The sequence below is a fragment of the Calidris pugnax genome, unplaced genomic scaffold (genome assembly GCF_001431845.1).
Source record: "Calidris pugnax isolate Ruff unplaced genomic scaffold, ASM143184v1 scaffold18, whole genome shotgun sequence".
In the NCBI taxonomy this organism is placed as follows: domain Eukaryota; kingdom Metazoa; phylum Chordata; class Aves; order Charadriiformes; family Scolopacidae; genus Calidris; species Calidris pugnax.
The window spans coordinates 1,912,860-1,925,556 of NW_015090812.1; the positions used below are offsets into that span (position 1 = coordinate 1,912,860).

At 38.5% G+C, this 12,697-nt stretch overlaps 1 protein-coding gene across 15 annotated transcripts in view; it reads right to left on the reverse strand.

Moving 5' to 3' along the window:
• FGGY (FGGY carbohydrate kinase domain containing) overlaps positions 1-12,697 on the reverse strand; it is a 355,269-nt gene that overhangs the window by 109,559 nt on the left and 233,013 nt on the right. For all 15 annotated transcript variants that reach the window (XM_014939087.1, XM_014939088.1, XM_014939089.1 and 12 more), the window contains one exon: positions 6,811-6,899. In XM_014939087.1, coding sequence (XP_014794573.1) covers positions 6,811-6,899 — 89 coding nt within the window. The remainder of the gene's footprint in view (positions 1-6,810; positions 6,900-12,697) is intronic.

A 12,697-nucleotide genomic window follows, 5' to 3' on the forward strand; every position in this document is an offset into this window, starting at 1 on the left:
ATGAATATATGAACCCCAATTTTATTTTTTTTTTAAAGGACTGGAGAATGTTTTAACCATCACACAGACACACACACACACTCTCGCATATACACACACTCTCAAACTACCACACTAGGCAAGATCAGAGCTTAACAGCCAACAAAACACACATTCAATCCCTGAGATCATTTTCCTGAAATAGAAAACTACATATGTTTCTCAAATTTCACATCAAGCCACTGCACAGCCCGAACTGCAGGGGAGAGCAGAGCCAAGCCTGCCTTTGGGCTTGGGGGAGTAAGAACCTGAAAACAAGATGATTCCTTTCATATCACCGCATTTCTCGTCCACAATCTAAACTTACAAACATCCCCCGTTTAACAGCGTTTCTAGCGGGGGTTGCTTATCAAGCAGCCTTTGCTTTGTCAAATTAAGACACATTGCCTTGGATTAGTGAGACTCCCTGAGTTCAAAATGACTTCATGGTTGGCTCAGAGTTCACTGTCTCTGTGGCAAGTTGCCAGTAATACATCTACTACCGCGCCTGCCCCCAATCCTTTTCTATACTGACCTAGCTGGCTTTTTTTTTTTTTTTTAGCAGCAAATGAACACAATAGAAAACTAAGGGCTAGATACTGTCACAGCTAATTAACAATCCTAACATCTTTTTTTTTAAAAAAAAAAAGTAATCAAAGCAGTAAATATTTGAAGATCTGAATGCAAGTCTCTGAAATGCAATGTCTCAATGTATGTCAAAGCTGTGGGAAAGGGACAATGCAGTTTTTCTTCCCTGTGCAGATACAGTTAGACACTATGAAGGGCTCCTGTTCTTGTGGAAAACACATTAAGCTTCTTTTGCTAATATTTTGTAAAGGGCATTTGTACAATAACAATAGCTAAAGCTTCCTGTTTGCCTGTGTGCTTCCTGGCTAGCATTAACAGGACCTGCTAACAATTTTCTTATTTAGCACACAGAACTCTTTCAGATTACTCTGTAGACTCAAGGACACGTCGGTTTTAAATAAAAATAAAATAAAATAAAATCTAACAGTAATGGTCCACATTGCACCTGCCCTTCAGAGTCCTGACAACTTTTACAGCTATACGTTTCCTATTTCCTTACACTGGATCAGTCTGTGTGTCATCAGTCTCCAAAGAACATGTTTTGAATTTATTAAAAGCCTGATCAAAGTGGAATTCTCTCATTTGGCAAAGATACCGTCACAGGGACACTTGCTTTTGGCTCCATGACAAGAAATTCATGGTACTTTGTTTGTCCAATCCACAAAAACACCATCCCTCCCTTCCCAACCAGCCCTTCAAGATAATTCTCCCTTCTCCAGAGACTTCTCCAAACAAGTCTGCAAGTCTGAATTCTTGGGTTTCATTTCATAAACAGGACACAAAACCCGAGTGCAATTCAGGATACTGTCACCACCACATGGGCTGCCGTGCTAATCAGGAAAGCTTTCTGAAATATTCCCTAGCCCCTTTCTTTACAGAGAGAGGCCTATTTTTTAGACCAGGCACCTTTTGAAGTAGGCACAAAATATAAACAAGAAGCAGCCAAATGCCAGAATCCCAGCCAAAGGCTATACATTAGTCATGGCAAGGCTAGGAAGGAAGGGAAGGGCAGCTGGCCCCAAGAATCTGGTGTCTGTGCTGCTCCAGTTACCACATCTCCCTAACCAGGATTGCCCAATCCTTTAAAAAGACACAGGCATCCTTCAGATAATCATTTAACTCACACCAGTTTGTTTTTTCAACAGCGACTCTAAACATAAGCTCCTCTTCCAAACTCTCTCTCTTTTCAAAGTTTCCAGCCTATCTGGACATAATATTTGGTGAGAACTCCACTAACCACAGTGATGAAATACCTCACAGTGGTAAAAGTAAGCAACCTTATAAGAGCGTATATATGTATCGGTTTAACAGATGAAGAACAAATACATAGACGATCAAGAATCAAATCCTCAAAGGTACTCAGCTGCCTAAACACCTCCGAAGATGTAGATTTAATTCACTTCTCCACTTCAACTCACATAACAGGGCAGGGACTTGAGTCCAGATTCTTGGATTCAAAGCACCTTCCCAGATTTAATGTTTTATCACAAACTTCCACCACTGCAGTTCAGCAACAGACAGATTCTACTTCCATTTATCCCAGCGTACTCTGCATCAACCCCAGTAATATTAGAGTTCTCTGGATTTAAATCAGTGTAACAGAACCATCTCTAGCTCTAATGATAAGGACTGGGAACACGTTACAAAGAAACGTTAAGGACTCAGTCCCTGCTTAACACAGAGTCAGCAATTTAAACATGCACAAGCCAAGGAACTAGCCCGTTTCTCACAAATGAAAGAAAAAAAATTTCAAGGTATTTTCATGTTGAAAACACATTGTATATTAAAAAGATAGCACTTTTTCTCACACAGAAATAGCCTAATGGTATTGTGTGGTTCTCAGAAATGTTTTTTATGAACTACAAACATTTATCTTTCACTTTACCATCTGTAATTACCATAACAGTATGGTAATTACTTTCTTATAAAACTCATTCTTTCTTATAAAAATAATTTTATCTGAAGAAACTCATGATCCTGAGATCTGTTGGAAGGAGATCATTTACAAAAGATCCCCCAAACATATATGAAATATCTCTGTTACACCATTTTCCCTGTCCTGATGGCTAGCAGTTGAAGACTGACTGGACACGTATTTCCACAGGAAAATTATTTGGGTCAACATTCATATATGAGATGAAATCTCTACTAGATAGCACCTTTCCCCAACCTATTAAATATTTAGAGTGTAATAATATTTTTAAAAAAATATATTCTGCACAAATATTTAGTTTGTTCCAACTTTTTTAGGCAATTTTGGGAGGTGGCTTCCAGCATGATGTTGGACACACTCTGCTCAATAATGTCAGCCTGACATTCTTCCCTATGTTCCAAATCCTCCTCCACATGTTTAATGTCTCTGGTTATAGCTCATTTTAAACCATGTAAATCCAGTAAAGAATAGCTAATTTTACAGTGAGTTGCTTATGGTTGAAAGTGGCCCTGAAACAGAACTCTGGGTCTAAATACACACAAATATGTGTATTAGCAGTGTATTTGAGAAATTTGCATGGGAATTCTACCCAATTTAACAGCTCAGCCATATGCTTATCAGCAATATAATCCCTCACGAGACTTCACAAATAGAGTAAAATTGCAGATGTGCATCTCTGATAAGAATTCTCCATCCAGAATACAGTAACCTGTAACTAAACCAGATAAGCATTCAGATTTTATTAAGATAGCTTTATCCAAAATACCATATAAAGGAAAAGTTATCAGAGGTTATAGATGGTGGGTGGAAGAGAAGTGAGTCACACTCACCAGGAGTAAAAGTGCTGAGCCTCTGAGAAGCATTGCTAACATGTCTGTGAAAAAACTGCCCTCTCTTCCTCTCCACAACAGCATTTCTGAAACAAGACAACTGAGTATTCAAGTGGCAAGACCCAATGCTTATTGTTGCAACCTTGGGGGGCAGAAGAAGGGAAGTTCCAAAGTTTTAAATTTTTTAACTAAAGAGCTGTCAGTGACATTTTTTGATGCAGAAGAGTCATCCATCTGAATCATGCAGAACAATTCAATAGTCTTTCATCAAGCCAAAGGAGAAATAATAAAAAAATAACTATATTTAATATGAGATAATACAGGCAAAAATATTCGAAGAACAATGGGAATCAATTATTTAGAACTCATCCTTTGCAACTGATGGCTGGATGCTTTTGGGTGAGATATATAGCAATTTCAAAGACAGTCTCAGAATATGTTTCAGCCTCCACCTTTCAGGTAAGAAGTATTTACTGTTTATTATACATCCACTGGAAAAAACCTGCCTACAAGGCAGTTCAAGCCAGCAGAATCAAAGGTGAAAGACAATTTCATACTCAGAAACACACATGAAGAACTGCATTTATTTTGGTAAAATCCCCATCACCAAAACAAATTTTAAAAATTAAATCTTTCTTTTATCAGGGCCAAGTTATGTCTGATTCACAATGACTAACACTGTGTCTTGCCCTGTGAATAGGCTTCTTTGTGCTCAAAGGGAGAAAAGGTGGTAAGAATCTTACTCTTGATAAATTCACATTTCCCTAGTGTTATGAACATACGCAGGACAAATTACTTTAGTTCACCAAACTACAAGGAAATTCCCAAGAAATGGGTGTGCACAGGGGAGAGCAGAGGAAGAAAAAAAAAATTAGATTTGATTCCAATAAAACACTTCTTGTCCTGTCTTTTCCTTCCTCCTTTGTTACCCTCTTTGTCTTTGACTCTAAGACATTTAATTAGAGTCAAAACAATGGGTTTAATTTTGGGGAGCACGTTAAGGCAGAAAAGGAGGATGTACAAGCAACTGTTTTATCCAAAATACAAGACTTTCAACCAAAACATTGGGGAAGACTTTGTCCAGAAGCTCTTTTCCTAACATTCCTTTCTCCCATAGAACATTCATCAATATAATCAAAAAGTTTTTGAATAATCAAAATGTCATTTCTAAGGAAATGAACTTGCCAGTAAACATTTAGTCAGCTGTACTTTTTTTCTTTTTAAGAGAGATTCTCTGCCTCACCTCCAGAAAGTTACAGCTCAGAACACAAAGCCAAAGCCAGGCAGGAACAAGGAGCTGTTATTACCACTGTACCTTCCCTTTCCAGACCTACTTCCAAAGCAGCTTCACTGAGTTTGGACAGTCCCAAAGTCCACTGAAGCCATGACAGCTGGACACCAGCCGACAGCACCACAACACTGAGTCTACAGCATTAATCTCACCCCATACTCTCTTCCCTTGCCCACACCCACAAATAACACTGCTCCCTAAATTAAGGCATCCATGAGAGACAAAAGACAGGAACTCTGTTATCATACTCCAAGCTCCTATATCCCCCCTCCTAAGTTCCTTTTAAACCTTTTGCCATACATTTTGGTTTCATACAAAGGGTGCAGAGGAGGCTGAAAATTTTCATCTTGGGAATTCAGACAGTACTCCTGTACAGGTTAGAAGAGGACTAAAGAATACAATCGTTAGTTCATAGGATCTACTTGCTTTTTCACTATTATTAGTGAGATTTATTTAACAGAAGTTACCAGGAAGAACTAGGGTCCTACAGTGCTGGGCACTAGCAACAAACCCAAAAAAACACCTGCCCTTCCCCGAAGACCTCACAGAAATTATAACCACTGGCAGGTACATGAAGCAAGCAGATGGACAACTACTACGTTGGAATAAACTACCAGGCAGCGTAACTCTAGCAAGAGTTTTGTGAAAAAACAAAGTGGGAATTTTCAGGAACAAGTCAAAGGAAGATGATAAAAAGTTTTACTATACTAAGCATGCTGTTATCTGCATTTCCATCCAGATTCTCAGCTACTGCAGCATCAGTTGTTAGCAGTGATCCATTAAATCCGTAACTTGGAGAGCTGCATGGCTAGTGTAACTCCTATTCCTCAACACATTCATTCGTTTCCCAACAGATAAAGAATTGGTCACAATAACAGTTACATTTTTACATCTGCAGGAAGGCACTGCTGTTCTCCTACATCTGCTCTCACAAGCTACACTAGGTTGGAGGTTAAGAGACACATAAAGAAGGAAGGACAGATAGAGGGGATTTCTTTAATATGTAGGGCTGCCACTATTAAAAAACAGACAGACAGAACATGCTACGGATCAGGGAGAGCTCTGGGAAGAGCAGGAACTCTGTTTATCAATGCTGGAGATCCCTCTGCTCAGCAAGATAAGAATCCTCTCTCAAATATATCACCGTTGTGTCTGAAACTGTTTCTCTTCCTTTAAAAATAAATTGCAAATAATATTTGACTCCAGGCTCACCTAGGCTGTATTCTATTTTAACTTCCTCAGCCATTAGCACAAGATGACCATTTCATAATTTGCTCACACATTTTATCCCACCTATTAGTCATCACCTGGCCCCAAAGCCAAATTAAAACTGTGTTTGGAACTGAGTTCGGAACAGGGTCCCCAGCCAAATAAGAAGGATAGAATGAAGACACTCATATCACATGTAAGACCAGATGAAAATTAGTACACAAGAATCTGTAACCCAATAAAGTGACATTTATCTTCTGGGTCATCGTATCCCTCAACTGCCTCAAAAAGGTTCTCTTCAGGGCAGGTGGCTACTGAGTGGGGCATGGAACTGGTCCAGAAGACTTCATTTTAAATAAATAGTACTGTACCCCACTTTTCTCAAGAACTTGTTTATCTGCAAACAGGCTTCACTTGCTCCACTTTAATCAAGATTTTAAGGGGGTCTCTCAAAGGGTTTTGTTAAACTGCTCAGTAATTATTCTAGGATGCTTTTGGGGAGCAATACAGATGCTGTGTTTTACAGTGAAGTGACCACTTTAAACAAGATTTTACCAGATCTCTCCCACATGGCAAAGAAGTGTTTTCTTCCAACTCACAAAAAAATCAATAAATTTGTCAACAAAGGCAGATTTCAAAGAATGATTAGAAGCATATTTCACAGTAACTAGAGCAATCATATTTATGTTCCAAAATGGAGTACAAGACAAATTAACTGACAGTTGTAGCAACACACTGTATCTGTGAATTACACTGCTCACAGGAACAACTGTGTTCAGGAATGCACAATGGAAGCAGGAGATAGGTTCAAGATGTTTTGGAGCAGGCTGAATTACAGACAGATGTATGTAACAGCATGTCCAGTCAAAATGAATTAAAGCAGAAACACACATAAGAAAATAGACAAAGAAGAACAAATCATATTGTTATAATTAACGTACCTTGCAGTGACACCTGTGGCTTTCCAAGATAAGAAATCCGGAAGATCAAAGAAGTAGCCTGCCTTCTCCCAGCACGATTCTTTCAAGTTCTACAAAAAAATTTTTAGAAACACAGGTATTAGAGGCCAGGCACGATCATGTCCCTATTTAAATGCAATTTAAAAACCTGACATTTATGTAAAAACTATAGTTGTTCCAAACCCTATACTCTGATCATCCAGTCTGCCCTACTCACTTTACAGTGATTTACTGCCTGAAGAACTGAGCCTTTCCCCCACCACAGACCGATCATCAGAAAGGAGTTTCCCATGAAGAGTTCATGGAGGCACATGCTTCAGATCAATAATGCAGACTCTCTCAGTTCCCCGTCAGCTGCTCAATGTCAGAGCAGTCTCAAAGTCAATAGACAACTTTCTCAAAAAATATTTTCTAGAAGAATGCCCTGCTTTCTAAAATAAACTATTTTAAATTTACAATTTTTGAATTATAAATCTTGTCTTTTAGCTTTCAGGTCCCACCTTTTTCACCTATTCTCTGTAAGCTCAGGCCAAGACTCTTGTACAAGATTCCAGAAGCAGAGTATTTTTTAGAGAAGTATTAAAGAGTTTCAATAGCATAAGCTTTGTCAACAGCAACTACAAGTCCTTCCTCTTCCCCCACAAAAAACCCCTGTAAGAACCTGTGGCACTCAGATGAGCAGAGGGCCAAAGCATTTTAGCATGGGTTCTAGCCGCTTTGTTAATATGCTTTTCTATTCAAACCTTTTTTTTTTTTTTCCAAATTATTCAGTAAATTGTCAATAACTAACATGACAGTTTAAATTATCTGCATTTTAAAAGCCGCCATCAGTTTTCTGGAGCTAAACTTCATTATATGCAGTATGAAGAATGCACAGGCTGAATTAAAATAAAAGATAATTCAGTTTTAAGAAATACTACTTGGCTCTATAACTTTGTTCACATGCTATGTGGTATCAAACCAGTATCTTACAAATCCAGAAGGTTACTGAAATGGAATCTATTCATTCCAGAAACTAAGGTGCAACAAACATTTTGTTTAGCTTTGGATCATGCAAAGAATCTGTCTTCTTTGAGTTTAGTTCTTCAAAAGCTTCTAAAACTTACTGGGTTTCTATTCAGTTCAAAAAATAAATGCTCCAATTACAACTATTTAACATAAAATGCACAACCTTTGGAAGTCTGTGCCTAATCACTGGGGTTTAGCTGACCTCCCAGACATATGTGGCTGCTACTCACTTCAAATTTAACTTTATACATGAAGGCAAAGATGTTCCCTAGTTTAGTACAACGGTCACTCAGCCTGATTACTTTGATACTAAAAGCCATTATGTGTTGTTAACACACCTGGCAGTCTTCAAGAAGCAACAGGAGTAGTTTGGCTATTAGTGTTAATCAGAAAAGAAAGTGGATTTTAAGGATAACTGTCCTCTTCAAACAAATCCGTTTCATCAAAGATACTGCTTGTATCCTTATTCTATTACTTCAAGAATTCCCAAAAGCCACATGTTGGTGACACTAAAATATGTTGTTTCATGAACATCCAAATGATTCATTCTTTGCCATCTTGATGCTTTGTCATCACTAATTAGTACAGACAAAAAAAATCATAGCATGCCCTGATGCTTTTTCCAAACAAATTTAAAAGTCTCCATGTTTTCGACACTCACTGAAGTTAATTCTAATTTATTTTCACTCACAGTCAGGAATCTGTGACCACATTAAAAGGATTGTGGAAAAGATCCGGGAACGTTCCCAATGCTGTATTCATATCCTGCAACTCAGCCTCCAAACTCACTTGTAAAGAAACTAATTCAATCTTTCTATTTTCCAGGGGTATTTAGGGAGTCCCCTATCTTCATCTCTCTTTCTGTTTTGGGGTGGTTTTTTTTTTTTCAACTATACCTCCAAATAATCATTTGTGAGATCCTTACAGATAATCCCAAATACCTGGGGGTAAAGAGTTTCAAGAATTATGAAGTATGATGTCTTTTAATCTTCCTAGACAAGAAGGGTCTAGGAGAGTGAGGGGTCAGGCAATTGATACAGAGTACATGAAAAGCCTCCATTGCCCATTTAATCCTTCACAAGTCAAAAGATTATCATGAAGCCACACTGCACAATTTTGTGTTGTGTTTTTTGTTCACCTCTTAATTGGACTGAAAATACACACGCAGGCAGAATTTCACATGAGCTCCAGCATCCAATACAAATTTTTGGAGACACTTAGAGGCACATCTTCCTTGGGAAAGCTGAAAGTGCTTTTGTCATGGTTTAACCCCAGCCAGCAACTAAGCTCCATGCAGCTGCTCACTCACACCCCCTGGGTGGGATGGGGGAGAGAATTGGGAGGATAAAAGTGAGAAAAATCATGGGTTGAGATAAAAACAGTTTAATAAGCAGAGCAAAAGCTGCTCACATAAGCAAAGCACAACAAGGAATTCTTTGATTTTTAATCTTACTGAGTACGTAATCTGATTGTAAGACGAAGATGTCTAATGTTTGTGAAAAGGCATTTTTCTCCACCAGAAGAAAAACATGTACATAAATGTATATAAACACCAAAGATGTCCTGACTTTTGTTATTCCTGATACAGATTAAACTTGTATCAAATTATCTTAAATGCTGCAATAGACAGCCTTTGTATCAGATCCCTGTTGGCCACAGGATTAACTAAAGATGGGCTAGAAGCAAGACGTCTGATTTAGCACAGGGTACCAGTCTGAATTTCATGGCTACTTATGAGCCAAAACCCACAAATTCAAAAATCATCCCAAACTGGTGTGTTAGAAACCTAGATTAAAACCAGGAGGGACAGACGGATTCAGAAAAATTGTTTTAACATTTATTGTAAAAAAAGAAAGCTGGCATGAGCATTCAAGTTCCACATTAGGTCAAAATCTAAGTCATCTGAGAATCAGAAAAGATATTAATTCACTGAAGAACCATCTGTTTTTCCCAATTCAACCCCAAATTTGAATCTCAGTCTCCCAGGCAATCTGTAATAGTAGACCATATAGTGTATCAATCTCTCATTTTCTAAATTACAGAAAACAAATATACTTTGCTTGAAAGGAAGAAAGGGAACAACTTAAGACTTAATGCACACAGTTATGGGGATACAAGAAACGGATGGCCCATGTCCTACTCCAATTGAGACAAAGCAAGGACTTAGGACTCAGATCTCCCACACTTCAGACTGGATGACCAGCCACACGATAGAGCTATTCAGAGATACCCAAGATAAGATCTGAGCAGAAATTTTCCCCTTGCCAGAGCCAAGGCTGCAAACTGATCAATTTCGCAACTATCAGTTGCCCTCTAATTCGTAAACAATTACTAACTGAATTATCAGATTCATCTTGAGGCTGGAACCGGGGTGAGGGAGGAAAGGGGGAGCTTGGAAAGTAACCTCAGGGTAAAGCTCCTGAAGGTGGAGAAAACTGCCTTTCTGCAACACACTGTCCCTACCACCAAGACACTGTCTCAGACATGTGTGGGTATTTTCAAATCCCTGAGACACCCTGAGCATGGCACAAGTCAGGCAAGCACCAGAGTCCAAGTCAGAAAGGGCTCCAGAGGGACAGACCAGGCACATTAAAGGTTGAGTTGGCAGAAGCTCTAATGAGGCAAGAAGGACAATCTGCATGTGTCTTGTGAGCTTCATCACACTGCAATGAAGTGGAGAAATACAGCTGGGAGACAGGCTAAGTAGGACATACTTAGAGGTGTAGGTGCTTCAAACCACCCAGCTGTTAATCCTTTTTTTAAACAGTATTTCTGCCAGATTAGCAACTGCAACTAAAAGCCAAACTCAACAGTCCAAAGCACAGTTATGCATCCATGTCTGCACAATATATGGACTTTGATAACACAGAGCTGTGAAAGCATTTATAAACAATTCTAATCAAGAGTTCAGTTCCAAACTCAGTAGCCTGAACTCATTCTCACTTAACATGGAATTTATTTTTTATTTTAATGGATAAATATTCAGCCACATTCAACAAAAGGAAAAGCCAGCTGCAAAGGCAGCAAGCAACGGAGAAGACATGCATCAACAAAGAAGCTGCTGCCAAGCTAATGCCAGTACATCCGCTATTCTTCTTCCCTCCATAGCCAGGGAAAGAGATTTTTCATTGTTTCTGCAAATTATCCCACTGGTAAGTGGAAGTCACGGTGTAGAGAAAGAACAATCATGTGTAAAATGGCAGCTGTAACTGAACATGTGAACTCCAACACACAGAAAGATCACTGACCACTGTGCCAGAAAAAGAAAATAAAGAAAATTATTCAAAACCTATTGATTTTAGTTACTAACTGCAAAGGAATGATATACCAGCTAGTCACTCTTTGAAGTGATCTGTTTTTTGCTAAAGGGAGGCTCTTCTCTGTACCAAATTAAGAACAGAGTTGGGAAAACACAGTATAGGAAGACCACATTTCATTTGGAGACAGTTACAGAGCAAATACCTACTCCCAGTCCAGCATCCCCCACCCATTTAGAATAAGCTACAGCATCTCTGATTTAATGGGACTAGTATTTTTTTAGAAATAGCTGATTTGTAATGTCATTACTATGAGGAAAACACAACAAGCATCCTTTCATTTTGGCACAAGCTACAATAAAATTTCCAGCCAGAAATTAGTAAACAAAACTTTTTTCATCTGCTACCTCTGGGAAAAAAAAAATACTAAGAGGCTAATTCTAGAGCTAGACAAACCTTCACTGGAGTTTTTACATTGCTCTGGTGAAGCTACGCTCTCACTGCTGTGGTGTTGGTTTGCCACAGCATAGGCATCCGTACAGTCATGTTGTACTGACAAACATTTGCAGCAAAGTAATTTCCAACTGAAGGAGTAAGTACCTACATTTTCCGTTCACATGCACGCATCTATCTACCAGAACTGTCCGCACACTCATTCAGGCAGTGAACATCCAATTTCTTCAGCCAAAACCAACAAAAAAGCACAATCTGCTTAGCAAAGCTGCAAACTACCGAAGTAAAAAACTATTGCAATAATGTTTTGCAAGATATTTCTAAACAATGAAGAAATCTAAGGAAATAACAGCAAGAGGAGTGAATTTGGCTATTTTGAAAGATCCAGTAACCAGGGACTACTTTCCTTTTCAGTGAAGTTTACATTCAAACGTATCTTATTGAACTCAGCAAGACTTCCTCAGAATTATCTTTCAGCTAGTTTCTAAATATTTGTGAAAGGATAATGATTCTTTATTTCAACTTCATCTACAGTTGACATTATTAATTCAGCTGACCACATCCAAAAGTCAAATGGGACTGTATCCTCAGAAATTAGCTTTAGTAAAAATGAAATATTCATTTTGTTTTACATTAGAGATTTAACACTGGACTCTATCACCACACATGGTCCATACAAGCAGAGAAGTACAGTGCTCCTCGTAAGCAGACCACAGATGTGCACCCTTTAACAAGACTGCCCATAGGCTATACAGTAGCTGCATTCAGTTAAGCATTTACTGCAAACAGCTGTCCCCAACACACAAACTCCACTTGCAATGGTGGCTTCCTCATATGAATATCTATCTGCAATCACAAACATGAAGACCACCCAATTAATTTCATGTAGACTAACCACTAGACGCCAGAGGGTAAAATGATTTGGCAGTGATGAAACTAAACCAAATGTAAGCCAATACAATCCAAGCAAAAGATCTCAAAAGACCTTCCTAGCTTAGTTTCTTAATTCAAAAGCAAAATAGAAGAGAGATGAAGAGCTGGAAGAACAGAATACACCCTGAAGCCTCAAGTCTCTAGTTAAATCTCAATTCTGTGTTCAGTGGGAATGTGAGGAGAGGCAATGTTAAAGAGAAAGCATTATATGGAAAAAA